The following is a 20,002-nucleotide window of genomic DNA, read 5'->3' as shown; positions in this document are numbered from 1 at the left end:
ACTAGTCTTGTTTCAAAGGGTGAAATCAAAAGTAAGATGGGTTTCTTTTTTGGAATAAGGAAGAAATACAGTACCCTATGTGGTACAAATGAAGCTCTGTGTGATACAGTGCTAATACATTCTTTCCAAGGCCTCAAGACATTTTACAACATTTTTAGCAGCAATTTCTGCAGTGATGACTAACCTCTGCAGAACAGAAAATTACATTTTTGGGAGGATATGAAATGATCAAGAGAGGAAGCAGCCTACAGTATCCAAAAAGCTATTGAGTTAGCAGAATTTTAATGCCACAAAATTAATATGCTGTGCAAAATAAATCAACTGGAAAAAATATATAATAAACAGGAAATACTTACTCTTGTTGTCTTTTTATGACATTGAAAACATAAACACTTCACATCTGAAGCAAGTTTATCTACATGTCAGCAGATAGAGCATGCTAGTTTCTGTCCCCACATGGATTTGCTCTGCTTCCTTGGTTGATATCATTGGAAATATTGGTAGCTGATCCTGGATTCAGTGGGTGAAATTACAAGCCTAGTGTGTTAAAGAAAGGGCTATAACAAAGTTCCCTGAAATGCCTAAAGAAAAGCTTGCTGTAATCAATCAGTCCCTTGACTTCAGCCGTCTTCGAATCGGTGTTTTAGTAAGAGGAACTACCCTATGAAAAGATGAATGGCTCAGCTGACACTAAAATAATTTGTGTTTTTTTAGCACAATTGAGATTAAAGAGGGGGAAAAGGCTGTAGAAGTATTTGTGTAGTGTTTCTTGTGTAATTTTTTTCTTACACTTATGTTTTGCATGTTTTCCAGATGGGTAAACTAAAGCTTGCAATCAAGTAGGAAACACAAGTTCAACTCTCTGTTATTTTAATGCATTTATTTCTTTCAAAACAGATTTGTGGGTTTTTTTTGCATGTTCTGTATTTCTAATGGCATTATTTAGCTGGAAATATTTGTATTTTCCTTCATTTGGTGGCATTTCTCCAAACTAAGGGTCTCGTGGTTTCCCATACTAAGGTCTGACACTCTCAGTTCAGAACGGAATCTTCTCAGTATTGATGTAAAAGCTGGATGCCAAATATACATTATCTCCACTGATTTCCAAAGGCAGTACTGGCATTTTGCATCCTTGGGCCTTCAAATGGCTGCAGATAATATTGCTTGGCAGCATGCACAATGTTGAAGATGAATATATATATAAAAATATATATATTTCTTTGGAAAACTTTTAATAGCGCTAGAGAATCTTGAAAAAAATAAAGAAGAAAAAGGTAGGAACAAGGGTTACTGAGGAAAAGCATTTTATTTAAACTTATTTAATGCACTAGAAGGCTTGCAACTTCAACATTACCTTTTTTTTTCTTTTGTTCTATCTGTTCTGGTAATGTAGGAATCATCTACATGCTGCAGGTCACATCTGCATTCTTAAAGATGCTTTTGGCTGTGAAAGTGCAACTGAAATAGCAAATCTGATCTTTACAGAGAAGTTTGATGCAGCCCTGGCCATTCATCTTTATAAAGGAGGCAGACTGCTGCAAGGTAATCCTTTTTCAATTTTGCAATAAAAATACCTCTTAAAAATCAAACTGAGAGAGAGGAGAATGAATACAAACAATTATTAATGGCAATAAATGCATAAACCCATTAATCTAGTTATCCTTTTTGTCCACTTCAACAAATGCTAATAAACAGAGAAATTCTTTCTCCGTGGGAGCTAAATACATGTACTTTTAAAGCACATAATGCATTTGATAATTAAGTACTTCAAGTACATTAAGATAACAGTTTTACATTAACATTAAGATACATTCAGCAAAATCTATTTTTTTAAGAGGACAATTGTTTGGCTAAGGTCAAATAGAAGGTCAGTTTGGCTGAGGTCAGATAGAAGACAGCAGAGATTCTAATTTAATTCTTCTGTTCAGAAATGAAACCGTTTTTTGGTGGGGGGCATGAAATAACTTAGAATTGTCATTCATGCTGGCTAAACTGTAGGAGACAGGCTGGAACCAGACAAATAATACATTTTTCTATTGTAAGTGGCCACGTAGAACAAAATTTTAGCCTTCCATTAATGACACACTTGAAGCAGTAGCTTCCAAAATTGTAGACCCTGTCACAGGCTGAAATTGCCCAGGTGTGTCCATTTTTGAGATCACATTTGTGTTGTCCAAGTGCACTTGGACAGAGGAACATAATTTGATATTTCCATCAAATCTCTGTATAAGTTGTGTTATGCTAGTTCTCAGACTTCAGAAGTCTCCAGCAATTTGTGCTAGTAGGTTTTCAGAAAGTCTGAGGTATTATTGCTAGTATGCTTGTGTACCTTTTATTACAGTGGAGCTCAGGCATCCATAGAGATCCTGGAATATAGACATAATCCTGTGAGATGATCTCTGCTAACACATTTTTCTTTTATTTTTAAGGCGATATTGCTGGAAGCTCTTTTACAAAACCTGGTAGAATCTTGGTAGTCTGGAATTTTAAACCGTGTTCTATATGTAGTAATTAGCCACTGTGCAGTTGTTAATTGTTAGCTTAATGAGGTGTAAAACTGACCGTTTAATTGTTTTCAATGCCCAAACAATCAACACTAAACATTGTTGTCTGCTCAGTTGATTAGGTTAAGGGGACAACATTTCTGGTGATTTGCCAGTTACTAAAGAAACTTGCTCCAAGGAAACAGATACTGTTAGTAAGAAATCCTAAACCTTTGGCTTTTGTATTTTCCTCTTAGTTGTCCACAGGTCTTGTCCACATCAGGCTCACTGCTGTTAGCATAGAGAGGGTACCTGGCACTGTTTTTACAGCTTTACTCCTTTGCAAAATGAATTTATTCTGCTGCATCAACAGTAGGCTCGTGCTCTTCTGCAGATATCAGTAGGGTAACTATCCTTCTGTTGATATTTTGAAACTTGAATGTTGTGACAAGATACTGTACACAGGTACAAATAAATCTTGTTATTTTCCCAGAAATAGCATATTTTTCTTTACCACAACACTGCAGGCAGTGTGAAGTCGTCTCACTAAATAGTTACAGAAGGTGGTCTTGGAATAACAATTTGTAAATGCAGATCATTTTGGGGGGGATGAAAGAAGGCAAATCAATGGTTTTAGTGTGGGTCCACGTATATAACCTTATTTAATCACGGTGAAATTTTCTGGTGTTGTGTCTTCACCTGTGTTTTTAAGAGCAGTAAAATTGGCTTCAGAAATTGGGGAGGGACTTTGCCAAAAATGAACAATACTTCTTAAAAAACAAAATCATTTAATAAGGCTGTTTTGCAGGATGGTCTTAGAATGCTTGAGGGAGACTAAATGAGTGGCTGAGGCTTGATTATATGTGGCCAGACTTAAAGGTACTGCATCTCATTACCCTGTGAATACCACATAAAACATATATGCTGCTTGGTGGGTTGTTGAATATAGAAAATAACTGATTATATTTTCACTAAATGTGAACAAAGAAAAGAAAATCTCCTAGCTAGACAATAGACTGCCATGCCATGAAAGTGTATGTTACCTTTTTTTCCAATCCCTAAACCAAAAAAAAAAAAAATCAGATTATTCAGTTTTCATTTTCCAACTGCCGTGTATGTATGACATGAGATCCCTCTGCCTTTTCACACTTAGTGCCTTCTTCTCACCATGACCCTGCCGTGTCGTTCCCCTTCTCATCTTAGTCATTGTTTTGCAGGTTGCAAAATACCTTTTGGAATTATTTTTGGTGGGACAGATATAAATGAAGACATCAGATGTGAAGAGAAACACCGGGTAATGGGAACAGTTCTAGCAGAAGCCAGGTAAAAGCACACGTAGAAGGATTATGACAGGGGATTGTGTTTTTGTAAGGACAAAACTTTTAGAAACTGTTTCATAAGTGCTTGGAATCACTGGGAGTGCCACAGGCCAAGAGACAAAGAACTTCTTGAAATCTCTGCACACTGATTTTTGGGATTTTATGATTCAGTGGTGGAAGTAGAGCAGTTTCTTCATAAAATCAAGTCTATATGCAGTCTATTTGTTTTATGTTTCCTCTGTTTTAATAATTTCATAGCATTTGTCCATACTAGAGTTTGCAGAGGTAGCAATGAAGCTTAGTCTCTTGGGCTGAATTTTCAAGAACAGTCAAATCCCATTAAAACCTAATGAAATGTGTGCTCTTGCTAACTAATCCTGTGCTTTGTCTACTGAATCATAACTGTTTCCTCAACTAATAGAACTGTGCATGTGATGAGGGTATAAAATTCTAAGGCAGGTAAAAGGAATGAGAAGAATAATAACAATAAATTTACCTTGTGATTTGATAGTATATTGCTTTATAGAATAATCAACTTTATGGGTAGGCTTTAAAACACAACTTTTGATAGTTTAGGTGACAGAGGACTACAGCAATGTGACTGATTTATTTAATGTGTTTGTAATGGATACAACTGTAGTATGTGAGCAAGTTATAATTTCTTAGGAAAGCTATTTTTTTTTGATTATTTTTGCAGAGATTTAGGTAAAGAAAAGCACATTTGAAAATCTCCAAAAATATCCATTCAGTTGTCATTTGTATAAAACTTTCCTGGCCATGCAAATGGTGTGTGTATATATATATATGTATGTATATTTTAAATAGAAAACCTTAGTTAGTGGTGGAGGTGTGATTATTCTTATTCAATCTTATTGTAGTAGTACTATTAGCTTAAACAAGCTTGGATCCCTTTTGCATGATACTGTGCAAACATGTTAGAATTGCTAGATGTTGGTCCAGGTTGCTAATATTTTAAAAACTGTTTACTAATAAATCCAGTTTTGTTGCATATAGTTCAACATATAAAATATTTTATACTGGAAGTATAACCATATTTTATAGATCAAATTCTATCTGTAACCAACAGACCAAGGTGCCCAGCAGTTTGCCTGAAATTACGATTAAAAATAACTAGCATTTGTACTGTTATATCATCAAACCTGTTTTCAGAGGTCTTGCATGGCCATCTGGCATGTTGACATGTGGCTGATGGGAAAGCAGGTGACTCAGATTTGTTCTTTCTTCCTGCTTATGTGATCCTTTTTCTAGATGCATAAACAGAGGAGCAGATATTGGGGAAAAAAACCTTAAGCATACATATCCTGTGAGGTTTTTAGCTGAATTGAGAAGTATTTTCCTTGTGTTTTAAAGTCCGGAAGAATTCCAGTGATGTGCTGTTGTAGCTATCAAATATAGCTCAAGAGCTGATCAGAAGTTGTGGTAATGTCTACAAATGAAACAGGTTTGAGCAGCATTCTCATTATTTCAACGCCCTCAGAAACCAAATTTTCTTTTGGTCCAAAATTGTGTAAGCAATTTTAACTCTCTGAAATGGCGTAAAACCGTTTTCTTCCTGTTTTGTGTTACTGATTAAAGGTAAGTGGTGAATAAGTTTATGGAGGGATACAACAAGGATTTTTTTCTGGTGGTTGTAAGATGTTCCATGAGGTCACCCAGCCTCATGTGTCTGATGACTTGAGTCAGAGGAAATGGCCACAAACTGAAACTGAAATGGCTGCAAACTGACGCACCAAAAGTTCCACAGGAACTTAAGGAAAAATTTCTTAACAGTGAGGGTGACAGAGCCCTGGAACAGGCTGCCCAGAGAGGTTGTGGAGTCTCCTTCTCTGGAGATCTTCAAACCCGCTTGGACGCAGCCCTGTGCCACGTGCTCTAGGGGACCCTGCGTGTGCAGGGGGCTGGACTAGATGATCTCTAGAGGTCCCTTCCAACCTTAAGCATTCTATGATACTGTGAGGCTCCAGTGCAGACATCAGCCCTCTTTAAGCAAAGGGGTCCCTAAGCCTACAAGGTATGTTGTATGCGTGTGACAAAATTTAAGCATCTTGAAAGTCTTACTGAACCCAATGGTTTTGCAGTAGTGCTATATAAAATGTGGTAGGTAAACAGCTTGTGAAGACAGTGTTTAATCATGCTCATTGAAAAATCATGAAGGCAGGTCCTTATGTGTGACTCGTCATTGACAAACAACTTGGGACCCCATTTCAGGATACATATTTATTTGTGTTTGTCATCAAATAATTAGTAGTTTTTCGTTATTCAACTGTGAAGGAGAAGAGTTGTATAGAGTTTTAGTTAACAGAATAATGTTAAAGTTCAGCAGTAGAAAAAATATAGTTTTATAAAAATGAAGTTTTTTATTTCTCTTGGACTGTGTCCATTTTGATCTAGCTTTCTGTTTAAAATATAGGCTCTTTCACAAATACAGCTAATATAGCTTATACAAAACCTGTGCTTTATTCAATGATTTTTTAATGATAATTATCTTAGGAATTTGAAAGGTATTTTATTAGCTTGCATTTCTTCTAATGTCTAAAAATGCATTACTGTGCTTTATGCAGCTCGTAATATTTTCTCTGCTACAGGAAAACTAATTCAGTTTTCCAGAAGTTATACTGGATGGATCCCTTCTGCAGTATTATTACAAGTATTATTCATTGCATAGTTATTAAAAGAAACATCGATTTTTTTTTCTTTATTGATTGCAGGGTTCTAAGCAGAAAGTTCCATAAATTGCAGATTATTTGCCTGGTACAATATACCACCAAATTCCATGAAACAAAGTATTGAACATTGTCTAGCTTTATAATGAGTGTTTCATTTTTAATCAAATTCTTCTAAATGGTAGTTGTACTCCTCTTGGGTATATTTTCTATTGAACAGTATTTTGTAGACTTAAGAACAACAGCTTTTTCTGCTTGTTAATATGATGTATTGAAAGTATAATTGCAAAAACTGGAAAGAGAGTACATGCAACTTGAGAAAACAAGAATTTTCAAAGGTTTAATAACCTTAAACCTGTCAAGTTATATATGGGGAATGCCTTGTAATAGTAATACTACAAAACAAATACCTATGTGTGAAGTACATTACCAAGCAGATGTAGAAATTATAATTCAGCATTTATGTGAGTTCTAATGAATGATTGTGTCTTCAGATTATAATGTAACATTTCCAGGGCAAGGTCTATTCTGCTTGTAACTGTAATGTGTTTCACCCCTGGCCATATAGATGTCACAGCCTGGGTCATATAGGAACCCCACTAAAGGCTAAGACAGAAATTTCACATTAATTCCATGAAAAAGGAACATGGAATCACAAATGTGGTATGGGATAGCCCGTGTTTATATTTAATCTCTGTAGAAAGGATTTGAAGATTTTGCTGAGCTAATTTTGCTCATATATGCACAAACACATTTTGCTAAGGAGCTACATTGGCTCTCATATGAAGGTAACACTGGAACATTTAAATTCCATGAGACTGGTCATCTTCAGAAAAGCACCCGTTTGTGCTTCTAGTTAGCCTTAAAGTTCCATTTAAGGATGACATTCAAAGCACATATTTGTATTTCATCGTGACTTAAAAGTCACATTAAAGCATGTTCTCAGTATGTTCTCAAACCCCCCCTGAACAGGGAGTCTTTATCAACTCTGACCCCATTACAAAATCTTGTATGACTTTTAGATATTAACCATGTTATTCTTACTTGTAGCTGGACGTATCTAAAATGTTTAGAAATCAGACTTCTGTGTTTGAAGTCTCTCAGTAAAGAGACACCCCAAAATGTGAACTGTGGGTATCGATGTTGCTTTCGGTGGTCTCTGGTTTAACTCTTGGTAACTGTGGAGAGTTACTGCCTTAACACGCATGTACCACACATGTGCTTGACCTGCATTCCATTTAGTTGCAGCAATTTGCAAATAGTGGGACTTGACAGTGTCTAATAATTATAGCACGGAACTAAATAGACCTAAGCTCCCTTCCTGCCAGACTTTCTGGCTTAGAAGTTGGCTATTTTGGCTTGCAAGGATGCAGAAACAGGAAGAACTGACTCACTACTGGAGCTGCGTGGATTCATCTAGATATGCAGGGGATATTTCTGTTATTTTGGTTTTCTATTGCTGTAATAAATCCTCATGTTAACCCCACAGGGATTCTCAGCAGTGAATCCAGTTACACCCCAAAGAGATATCATTTGTTTTACCAGTGTTTTCTGGTAAAACAAATAAAATGCTTGCTTTCTCTCTTTCAATCTATAACTGCTTTTATCAGCCTCTGCTTTTTGTTCTTATAAAGACTTTTTTCTGGGGTACTTCTCTGTTGTTATGTTTAATCATTTTAAGCAGATGATCCCAACCATTTTTTGTCCATTTAACTAGGTTTGCAGTGGCATTCACGATGAAAATAAAGGAACTGGCAGCAGCAGAATGGGTATGTTTATGTGATGATGGTGATGATTATAGCATTAACAACTAAGTATTTTCCTAAAATGTTTTCTAAATAGTGCTAGAAAATTGTAATAATCTTCATAATCTGTCCTTTTTTTCCCTTCAGAGAAAGCATTTCATATTTCTGTACTTCGACAGGTCAAATAGATCTGGCATTTAAAAGCTGTTTAGTATTTGAAAAGATTGTAGTGCAGTGTAGGAATTGCTTCTTTGTGGCTTTTAAAACTAATCATCGCTGTTATTACTGAGTGTCTCCTTATGCTATATGCATATATTGTTTCTTTTTGCATCATTTAATAAACCTCTTTATGTTGCCAAATTTTTTACTAAACAGCTTTACTTACAAAATGGAATTCGAAAGAATAATTTGCAAATACTTGCAAACAGAACACAATAAACTCCTTAAGGTGAAATGCAGAGCTAAAATGGAAGTTATGCTAAGTCCAATGAGATATGTAACACATAGCACTGGTGACTAGGCCTCAAGGGATGTATATATAGCACAAAATGGCACTTATTAACTTTTTTTAAAACTCATGTCTGCTGCTGAAAAGAAAATGAAACATACTTCTCTTTTTCTCCACTGAATGATATACCTGCCAACAGAATTTTCATCCAACAATATAGTGCTTAAGTGTATTTGACGATGTATTTGGAGAGAATTATTTAGCCAGCAAAGACCTGACAGTAATAATGCAAAATAAAATCCGCAGAATATACCAGTTAACTATCATTTTTCTTTCTCAGTGTTCTTTATTCTTTAGTAGCAAATGCATTATCCATATGAAATACAGTTTTTTATACTGAATTTAGTTTACATGCAAAGAAATGTGTGCACATACAGAAAAAATTTGAAAGACCCTTCAACTGCAGATTCTTGATAGCCTCATTAATTAGTTTGGGATCAAGCTCTTAGAGTTAACTTTGTAGTCTCACAGCTAATAATACTTCCAGTTTTCTGCAGCTAATGATTTATTTCATTCCTTAGATGAGTCAAATAATGTTGAGGTGTTGTACAAGATGAGTGCAGTTGTTTTCTTCATTTTTCCATCTGTATTTCATGTCAGGAAGGAGATCAAAGGCCACACATTTATTTTAAGCATTGGACAACATCTTTCCATACCCTAGTTCATCAAATATTAACACTTTTTACATACTATCTGGTATGAATATGAACTCTCGTGTGTGCTTTATTAAGAATTAATTCTTAAGTCAATTAAGAATTTAAATTAATAACATGTAAGCAATTGTGCTAAGATAAATGGCTGTATCTTCCAACAAATTCTTTTCTATTGCCTTGGGTAAATTATCTTTAATTATGCAATACATAATGTGGCATTTGTAATAATCTGTATTCCAGGTGAGCTGGAAATACTGTAAAGTTCTTGTGCTTATGTGTTTTATTTCAGTAGCATAATACCAGTGCATAAAAAAGAATTACCTATGGCCAGTTTTATTAGCATTCAATTTCATTTTTCCATTTTCCTCACTACCTTTTAAAACAAAGAATATAACAGAAAATTGATCTATAGAATGTGCGTACATCTATATGCCCCGTTACACAGCGCTCCTGCTCTTTTCTTCTTGATCATCAGAGCTTTGGCATGAATATATTTACTCACTGTAAAGCCATTAAGGGTCTGGCAGAGCATTAAACCAGATGCTTAACTTTAAACTCGTGTTTGAATGTTAGTAGTGCTAGAGAGCTCAGTATGTGCTTTCCTTCACTGAAGATAGAAGTAGAATTATGCCTGGTGGCTGTAGAGCCCATGCAGGTTTAGCTGCTCTCTCCCCTACCTGCTTTTTTTTTCCACTGCTGCTACTTTTAGCATCTAAATTTAAGTGGTGTCAGGCATCCCACAAATTGGAATCCTGCAGTTGACCTCCAACCTGTGATGTTCTCCGTAATTCGTGAGGAACATCCGCACAAATTATTCCATAATCCAATATAAATTAACATGTTAGGTATTCATAGGTAAGAGAAGGACCAAGAACTGATGATATTATTTTTAAATGCTTTGAATAGAAAACATCTGATGACTTTGGAAAGATGTGGTTCATTCGTACACTTATGCATAACGGAATTGCCACGGGAGGCAGCAGGATTTACCCCTGAGATAGCAAGGACTGATGCTGCAGAGAAGACTCTTCAGTTCTGCACACCATGAACCTACATTAAGCAATAGACCTAGTAGGAGTGGTTGAAGGAATGTAATTGCAACCTGAAACGCTCCAATATATGTTGAGCAAAGCTGCTGGAGACTATGTACCATTTGAGTAATGCCTGAGTTCCTCCTTTACAGGCATTGCAAATGGGGCTTTTAAAACATCTAGGAATTGTGTGACCAGAGAGCTTACATAAATATTTTCAGCTCAGAGATTTTTTTGCAAGATTTGGGGGGGTTTGTTTTTGTGTTTCTTTTTTGTTTATTATTATTATTATTATTATTTGTTTGCTTTTGAAAGTGCAGAAAGATAAAAAGGATATTTCCATGCTTTAATAGAAAAATATATAATTCCACAGTTGCAATTATAGAAAGTTATTGAAATAAGAGCTTACTTATTTAATCACATAAATTAAATTAGTAGCATACTAGCAGACTTCAGGAATAATCAGGGAAGCGTAGTAGTTCCCTCTCCTACTATTACTACTTAAAAATAATTAAATAATATACTGTGCAATTTAATTTGGGAATATTCTGCAATAACTACTACTGACCAGTTTTCCTGCATAGACAAGTCTACATATATGTGACAGCAATCTTTGCAAAGGTTGGAGGTAAGTGGGGTTTGTTGCATGCCTGATATGTCTGAAAATTCTTTCACATTCACATGTACCCTGTGATTTTGAAACCAATTATAACTTTTCTGTCAAACCCAGTATTTTTAGCAACTAAGACTGTAGCAGGAAATATTTGGAAATAGTTTCTTTTTCCCTGCAATGAGCATGTTAATGATTATGAGAAATGATAAGGATATATATATATAATTTCTGATAAACTGATAATTGTGTTATTTACAACATTGATTCACTGATATTGTAAATATTCATAGAAAATATAATTAGAATTGCTAACTTTGTTGGCTTTTGTCTTTAATAGCCTGTTTTGCTTCTTAATATCTGAAAGGAAATCATGCTGATGATCATTTTGCTATTTTAGTTTTTTTGTTGTTGTTTTAAATTGAGCAGATTTCTTGCGGTGAACTATGAAAGTCACTTTTCTTCTCTTTCTCTTTAAAGCCGGATGCTAGGAAGAAAATATATGTTCAAACTCAAGGTAAGAGTTCTGAAAGAGTGACCAAGGCATTCGATTGATTTAAATTCTGTTGCTTAGTACCTGTATGTTTGGTCTGACCTGAGCTGTATCTATTTGGAATAATTTGAATAAATCATATCGATTGTAGTATTTCAATTATTCCAACAGATACTAAACCAAATTCTGTACCTGTAATTCCTGTTTTGGAATAATAAGCTCCCTTGCATACTATTGCCTTATATATAGATTTTTAAGATATCAAATTCAGCATGGTGTAAATGATCATAATTCCCTGAGTTCCTGAAGATGTTCATACAATGTGCAATGTGCAATACTTTTAAGTTCGTCTTCAGCCTGAATACTACAGAAACGTCCAGGCAAGTTGGATGGGGAGTTTGATATGGGAACAGTTGTGTGTGGAAATCAGTTTGCTTGACAGAAACATTGTTTTTTCAGACTAAGACTTCAAGCATTGCAGTTTAGCCATTCAGTGACCACTAAAACATTTTTTATGTTTTGAACACAGGAATTAAGACTACGCCGAGTGAAACTTTTGACTGGTATAGTTTTCTGCAAAATGCAGGTAAAACTCACTTTTTGCCATATTCACTGCATTTATGCTTAATAATGTCATTCTGGAAAGAATTTTAGAAGATGAGAGTTAACCAGTTCTATAATAAAATGGCTTAATGTATGAAAAATATGAACATCGTTAGATTCAGGTAGAATATCAAGTTCTACGCAGAATTCTGCTCCAAAATGTTAATTAGTGTAACTATCCATGCGGCTTCCAGATTGCAGGTCTCTGCAGTAATGAATTGCAGCTGTGTCCTGCACTGTGTGAATTGCACAAAAAGATAAAATGCTCTTGATATGTGGTTTAATATCCACTAGAAGGTAAGTTAGACCAAAGCAGCAATACATGACCAAGCTGTTCTTTACAGCTATGTGATAGAAACTGTGTATGTCTCTTGCAAAAGAGCACATGAGGTAAAGAAGGGAAATATGTATTGATGTTATATTGTTTGGTCTTGATCTAGAGTCTTTCTCTGTTTTTACCAAGGTAATGGCATGTAAGGCAGATGGAGTAAAGTCAGCTGATCTTAGCAATAACTTAATTGCTATAAGCTGCCTTGCTCCACAAGAAGAATTTATAGGCATTTTACTGTGGAGTAAAAAATTATTTCAATATTATATTCATTGGTTTTATCTCTGATAGTACTGCTGTTTCCTCTGTTACAAATGAACCCACACTGCTCAAATGCTTTATCACATCAGGAAATGTGTGCCATTATTCAAAACCAATGTCCAATTTTAAATAGAGCATTGTGAGGGTATTTCATTCACGGTAAATCATGGCACGCAAGCCCAGCGCCACTAAGATTAATAATTTTCTGAAGTGCAATGATTTGTCATTTGCTAGCATAGTGCTGGTGTTGATTGGATCTTGTGTCCAACCGTTTTCTGATTAAACGAACAGTCAACAGATTGAGGAGAGGGAAGCTCCCCCTGAAGTGCATTTCATCTGATGTATTAGAGACAAATTTTTACCTAATGTGTCCTAATGCAGAAGTGCAAAATAACTCAGAATGCACACAGAAAGCAAACTGCACTGTGACTCCAACATCTGTGTCTGTTAAATAATAACTTGTAAGCTGGCATAAAATTATTTAGTGCTGGATTTTATGACGGTTTGAGCTCATTTATCTTATCGGTCTTTCCTCTATTTCCCTCTCTGGTGGCAGGCTACAATTATCACTACTCTTAGTATTCCATATGGAGGCACGTTTTTGGCTCTACCTTTTGCTTGCCACAGACTAATTAGAAGTTTTCATTGAATTGCTCTTTCTGGGATTTGCAGTTTCAAAGTACTTAAAATGTTTAAAATTCTACTAAACTTGGAGCAATCAGTAGACATCTATTAAAAATTGAAGGCAGTTTTCCTCAGAAGAATGCCATTTGAACAGCATAGGCTTGCACAATGAAATGTGCTTAGATTTTATGCACATAAAGTTGTCCAGTGTGGTTCACCTCGTGGCATTTATCCTTTTATGGCATTATGACTTCTGTCATGAATTTCTATGCTCTATCTAAAGGGAATTAATGATTTCTGTGAGAAATATTTCTCCAAGTAGGTCTTTCCAGTATCTTTACCTGTGCTCTTGGACTTATCAAATTCAGGATTTTCAGGTATAACCTACAATGCAAACTGCAGTGTGTTTGAGCTGCCAGTGATAAGCATCCTTGATAATCAGGCCATGCATTGTCAAGTTTTTCTTTAGAATGAAGTAGACTTCAGAAAATTTCAAGATTCTTTCACAGAATAGACTTTATGCAAAGTCTTTTTATAGAATTTCTCAGTTATAGAAAAGCCTTAACATTTGACTTACATTAAATATCCCACTACTCCATGAATGGTCTCTGTAGATCTGTAGAATGGCCTCAGAAAGAATTTGATTCTTCGAATCAGAAGAGCAGAATGTGGCAAATATGTTTTATTTTCAGAGACTCAAATACTCTTCTCCCCTTGTGCCCCCACATGTCAACAGTGCTAAAGTAAAAACTAAAGAAGCCAGGTCTCTTTTAGATTTAATTTGATACTTTGGGTGGCTAATAGATATGGTAATTGTCCAATGCAAACTGAAACAGGGCTGTGAAGAGATTGTTATTGTTGTCATGATGGGTGCAATCCAATTGCAGCACAAAAATCACGGAATTTTTATTTTCTTCATGGACTTGGCAGCAGACTTAAGAGTTGCAGCCATCATGCAAGAATTTAGAGTTACTGTTCTTAGTTTCTAGTTGCAGTATTTCCAGTGGCTGGCTGTTAAAACATTTATTGACTGAATCTACAAAAACAGAGCCTTTAAAGTTAATTTGCATTGTAGTGGTAGTCAGATTCCAGTGTTTGCAGAGAGAGAGGCCGTAAGTAATAGTAGCTTAACTAAGCCCACATTTCAACATAGACTTCAACAAAACAACTTTATCAGTTTGTTTAGTAACTCAGACTGTTTAGGAAAGCACTGCAGCCTGCCAGTCTGGAGGGCAGACCAGCTGATGAAAATAATCTTCACTCACTTTGTAGTGCAGGAACCTATTTACAGCATTGTCAGTTTTGTTAGCAATTTTTGATGCCTGTCTGTGGACTTCAGAGAGACAACAAAAAGTTCAGGCTTTTCTGGAAAACTGAGGACTTCAGAGAGACAACCAGGCTTTTGTGGATAACAGTGACAGAAAAAGACTCTAAATAAATGTGGAAACTGAGCCTGACCTTCTCTAACAACTTTTCTCAAGGAAGGAATATTACTACATAAGGACATGGAAATGGGCTTGATGTCCTTGTACCTTGATGAAAGCTTTCTTTTGATTTCAGTGGATTGTGGCTGAAGTGCAGAAAATGTAAACCCGAATAAACCCTTTGTGTTTATTGTGTGATTAAAGGGAGTGGATAACTAATAGTCTGTGCAAATGAACTGCGAAACTACCCAACAGACAAGACTAGAACCTGATTTCTTGGAAGATGACATGGAATCATAGGATAAGATCCTGGCCGTACTATCAAATAAAACATGCGATATGCTTTTAGTGTTTGATTTTTTCTGCTGTCAAATAATTTCTGCTTTGTAGCAAAGCTAATTTCAGAGCTTGAAGAGTTTACATGACCTGTCATGGCACAAACAGGAATTTACAGAAGCATTATATTTTCTAAAGCTATTCTGGAAAAAAAAAAGGGCATGCATAAGGAAAATCAAATGTTTATTTAGACATACAGCTGCCTATAGACATAATGAGATGACAGTAGCAGCAAACCGTGTTCCTCAGCAGATCTGAAAGCAGAGGCTCTTTATTATCAGGTTGCTGGAAATAATGAGATGCAGCAAAAGAATGGAATACTGGACAATCTTACAGCCTAATATTTCTGTATTAGTGACCTGCCCCTGGAAGTTGCAAGTTTCTCTCAAGTTTTGTTGTCTTCACAAACATGTCAGCAAACTCCAGCAAATCTTCAGTATAATGTTGACTAGGTCTGAACACTTTGGGTATAGGGATTTCTGCCCCTTCCCCTTAATTTTCGAGAAAGAGATCGCTTTGTAAAACAAACGCTCAACTTTGTCAAACACACTGGGAATATGTTTAAGATCTGAGGGTGGTTGATAATTTTGTTCTGAAATGAGACCTAATTTGGCTAATAATTAGCTGAGCTCTGTGTCATTACCGACTCAATTTCAGAAATTTCAGATTCAGCATAAAGTAAGAGAGAATGTTGAAGCTGGACATGCTGTATCAAAAAAGGATCGAATACTTGGCTTCTGTGAGAAACCTGTTTTAACTTGAAAATGAGACATAGAATTAATGTTTAAATATCTAAAACAGAAATCAGACTCTCGGTGCCAAGACACTAAAATAGTTAATGTGTGATATTTCCATTGTGTAAACAAAGAAATTAGTAAAAGAATAAGGAAAAAATGAAAGACTTATATCAAAAATATATGCCAAATTTAGACAAATTTATACATGGTTCAAGCTCAAGAAAATAAGCAGCTTGAAGGCTGAAATCTTGACAAGAAACCTGTAGATTTCTTCTTCTAGAATATCAATTAATACTTAGAAATGAGTTGGAGACAGCTAAATGAACAATTTTCAAGGGAATAAAAGATGTGCTGTTGTTCAAAATGAATAGAGGGGAAAATGAAAAATGTGCTTCACTCTCAGCATCCCTCCATAGCTTAGGCTTTGTTCCGAACAGAAGAGGATCTGGATGGGTGAGCGAGGGTGGACCTGATTGTCACCTGAAGGTTCTTAGACCGCAGGTATGAACTTGACGTCAGGGTCTAGAAAACTATTTCTAAAACTATATATTATCTTGGACCAAGTGTTGTTAAGAACTGTTTTGACTGTAGACAGTGTTTATGATACTGGCAAATCTTTTCAGCCATTATAACATGCAAGTACCATATTGATATACTTGAGAAGCAATTTTATCCCTTAGTATAAATTGGATTAAAAGCTATAAATGAATGTACTTGTTTTAAAAACTTCTATTTTGTGGAATTGTGGAATCAGGTTCAAAAGAATAGCTTTAATGAAAAATCAGTTACCTTTTTTTTTTTTTTTTTTTTTCCTTCCATAGAGATTTTGAAAACATTCTACAAAAGCACAGCAAATAATTTAAATAAGAAAAATATTTTGTTTATTTGAACAAGCAGTGAGAAAATAGGTCATGCAAGATATTCTCAAAAGGCTACTTTACCTCCCAGCAAGCTAATGCTTGATATTACTCATTCACTTAGAGGCCTGCAGCTTTTCAACAAGATTAAAGATTTGCAGTAAACTTTTTTTTGAGCTGTAGATCCACAATTACTAAGTTTTTTTTCCTGATTGTAGCTAGAGGGATGGGGTTAAATGACTGTAGTCTTTCAAAATGTTCAGATATTTATTCTTTACTTTCTGATGGAAATAGTGTCTTTACTAAAGCTTCAGAAATGATTCTGGTTTCCATATGTTATACTTTTTTTTTTTTTTCCGTTTTCATATTATTCTGCAATGTAAGAGTTTTTATTATTATTATTATTTTTAAAAGCCCATGTATAAAGTATCATCGTGTATTTAAGGTGTTTGGCAGCCTAACACTGCTCGAGCTGGAGAAGTTCTCCTGCTGTGGGAGCCCCGTGTTAGTCCGACTCTGCCTCATTTCAGCTCTCCTGCTCCTCATTTGTCACCAGCCCTGCTGTCCCGGCTGCCGTATCAGCACAGCGCCGTGTCCTGCTGATGAGAGCAATGAGTTTCCATAATCCTATCAATCACTGCTCTTCTTTTGACCTCTCACATCTTGCTAAACGGGTGAGCTGCTAAGCAGGCTGAAGCCTGATTATAGTTAATGTGCAGCTGCTTTTTACAGATAAGGCCAAAATAACAGAGCAGGCTGGGTCAGACACAAATACTGACACGGCGCATTGAAAGGAGTGACTCTTGCTGACACTAAACAAATATTTTTGACAGTGGCAGAGGTGTTGGTTAGGGTGGCGAGACCTACATAGGGTGCATAGCAGCTCTGGAGGATGGCTGGACACCTCATACCTTACTGTCTTTTTCTAATTGTCAGTGATGAGGGACAAATCTTTCAATTTTTTATTTTCCTTGCAAAGCAGATATCAGATGCATGAGCTAGAAGATGTTTCAGATCTTTGCTTTTGTAGCATCAACAGAAAAAGGGGAGTGTTTTCTCCTGCCTGGGGTTTGCATGTTGTTTGGACACGATAGTGACCTAGCAAAAGTATTAAAAGTGCAAATTGGTTGAGTCATATTTATATATTTCTGTCTCAGAATTTGATGTGTAAATTAACCATTTTCAGTTTGTGAACAGAAAGCTGAGGAAATGCCCAGCTGCTCCGGTCTGTTCCTGAGCAGTCACAGGAGGGCTGTATCCCAGGAGCAGAGCGTGGCGGGGCTGCTCTGCTAACGCTGTTGCTCAGAAACATCTTTATATGTTTCTAGTGGATTGGATTGTGGAATATCTGTCTATAAAAAAGAATTAGGTGATGACCAAGATCTACAATATGCAATAAAATAAAGCTACCATTGATTCTCGCCTCACTAAATTGAATGGCAGAGGCAAGGCAAGTCTTTCTTTGGATAACTCTTCTCTGACAATTTTTAGCTATGCCATATGGCGAGGTCTGATTGTGCCTAATATCACGTATTACAGAGAAAAGTACAAAAAAAATCATAATAGACAAGTGGGGTTTTGTAAAGTTGCACAGAGGGAGATGATTTGCTTGGGAGAGTTAAGGCTGGTGACAATCCTTTCTGAGAAAAATATCAAATCGGGGGCTCCTCCCATAAATAAATATTAATTGTTTCACGTGATTTCAATAGTGAAATAATTAGACACTTATTAATGAGGTTCTTTGAAAAGGTACCTTTGAATGCTGCAGGAATTGTAGAAAAAATCCAAACTACAAAGTAAAATTACTGTCTGTAAACCCCCTTTTCAAGTTCTCTTTTGGGCTGAGGTTTCTCTACAGGTTGCAGAGTGGCCTTTAGATCTAGAGCTGGTCTGTTAGGACCTTTCATTGTCAAAGTACTTTAAAATTCCATATCTAATAAAATGAAAAGCCCAAAAGCAATAAGATGGAAATAAAAAAGATGTTAAGAGATAAAATGAAGCAGTTATTTCAGATATAGCTGATGTTCATGAGCGTTGTCTCAGGAATTTTTTAATTCTATGGTCTCCAGGTGAGAACGGGGAGCTCTGGTTACTCACCGCTGTCTGCCTGCACTTTCAGCACTAATGTTGTTAGTTCCAGAATAGCAGAATTGACCATCAAGTGGTGAGAGTTCTTAAAGTGAGTTATGGACAGTTAAAAAGAGCAATCTGAATTTGATGACACTTTTTTTGTAATTTGTTTTGAGTGACTTTAGGTCATGAATTGGAATCATTGGCTGCACTGCATAAAAACAGTAGCATATTACTTACCTTGTCTGCTGCAGCCACTCTTGACAGTTCAAACTATTTAAATTAAATCAAACTGACTCAATAATGAACTCTGTGACAGGGAATATTTAGAAATCCCTGAACTGGCTTTTAATTTTAAAAGCAATAGCACCCGAATGTCATAAATCACCATTCTTCTGATTCCTCCTCCCCCTCTGCAATAGAGCTTTGACGCAGAGCTCATATTGAGCTATTGACACGAGGGAGGGTATAAGGATGTTCCTGGCCTCTTTCTTCCAGGGACTGGAACAGACCCTTCAGCTAAGGCAGCACTGCTGTGTATAACACGGTGAAGTAGAGTAAGTTGGTAGCAAGTGTTTGTGACCTTAGATGATAAATTCCATGAACTCAGTGATGCTACTTAGGGCAGCTTAGTTGTCCTCAAAAACAGGGTGACAGTGCCACGCAGATTCCTTTATTACTCTTAAATCCCAGATATAGAAATTCGGATCGTGCAGCAGCTCCTGCAGCAGCATGACCCTCCTGGCAGCCCCGTCCCGGTGTGGAGACCCCACATTCCAGTGCTCCAGCCGGTGTCTGCCGACGAGGAACAGCCTGACAGAGCCGACTGACTTGCCTGGTGTTGGCTGATTTGTGTCATCTGTCCTTGCCATGAGCTGAATAAACAAGCAAAGCAAAGGAGCAGGATGCAGTATCATATGTATCATTGTATGCAGTAAATCAGACATGAACATCTCAGCTCCTTGAGTGTTTATTAAATTATGGTGGTGTTATGTGTGCTCATTCAGCACTTTGTGTGTTATTTTATCCTAAACACCCTTTGGCCAAGTTCATCATGTAGCTACCCTTCTTCAGAATTATGTTCTGAATTAATTGTGCTGTCATAGAGCCAGTGGCACCTGCAATGTCATACATCATTTTTTTTCCTTTTTGAATATAGTCTGCAAAATAAACTTTTAGATGTGTTCTTGTTCTGTATTTGCAAATTTATGCAAGAGGTATTTTGCATATTAAAAA

The 20,002-nt window shown here is 36.2% G+C and overlaps 1 protein-coding gene across 1 annotated transcript in view; it reads left to right on the top strand.

Moving 5' to 3' along the window:
* Positions 1-20,002, top strand: part of GLT1D1 (glycosyltransferase 1 domain containing 1) — a 45,858-nt gene that overhangs the window by 4,146 nt on the left and 21,710 nt on the right. The window contains exons 2-6 of the mRNA XM_088532497.1: positions 1,394-1,542; positions 3,701-3,806; positions 8,204-8,255; positions 11,514-11,550; positions 12,056-12,112. Of these exons, the coding sequence (XP_088388623.1) occupies positions 1,394-1,542; positions 3,701-3,806; positions 8,204-8,255; positions 11,514-11,550; positions 12,056-12,112 (401 nt within the window). The remainder of the gene's footprint in view (positions 1-1,393; positions 1,543-3,700; positions 3,807-8,203; positions 8,256-11,513; positions 11,551-12,055; positions 12,113-20,002) is intronic.

This window comes from Tinamus guttatus, unplaced genomic scaffold (assembly GCF_059628265.1).
Source record: "Tinamus guttatus ecotype Peru unplaced genomic scaffold, ASM5962826v1 Tinamus_guttatus_pri_ptg000459l, whole genome shotgun sequence".
Taxonomy (NCBI): Eukaryota; Metazoa; Chordata; class Aves; order Tinamiformes; family Tinamidae; genus Tinamus; species Tinamus guttatus.
Note: the sequence above shows the minus strand (reverse complement) of the source record. Positions and strands in the feature narration are given on the sequence as shown.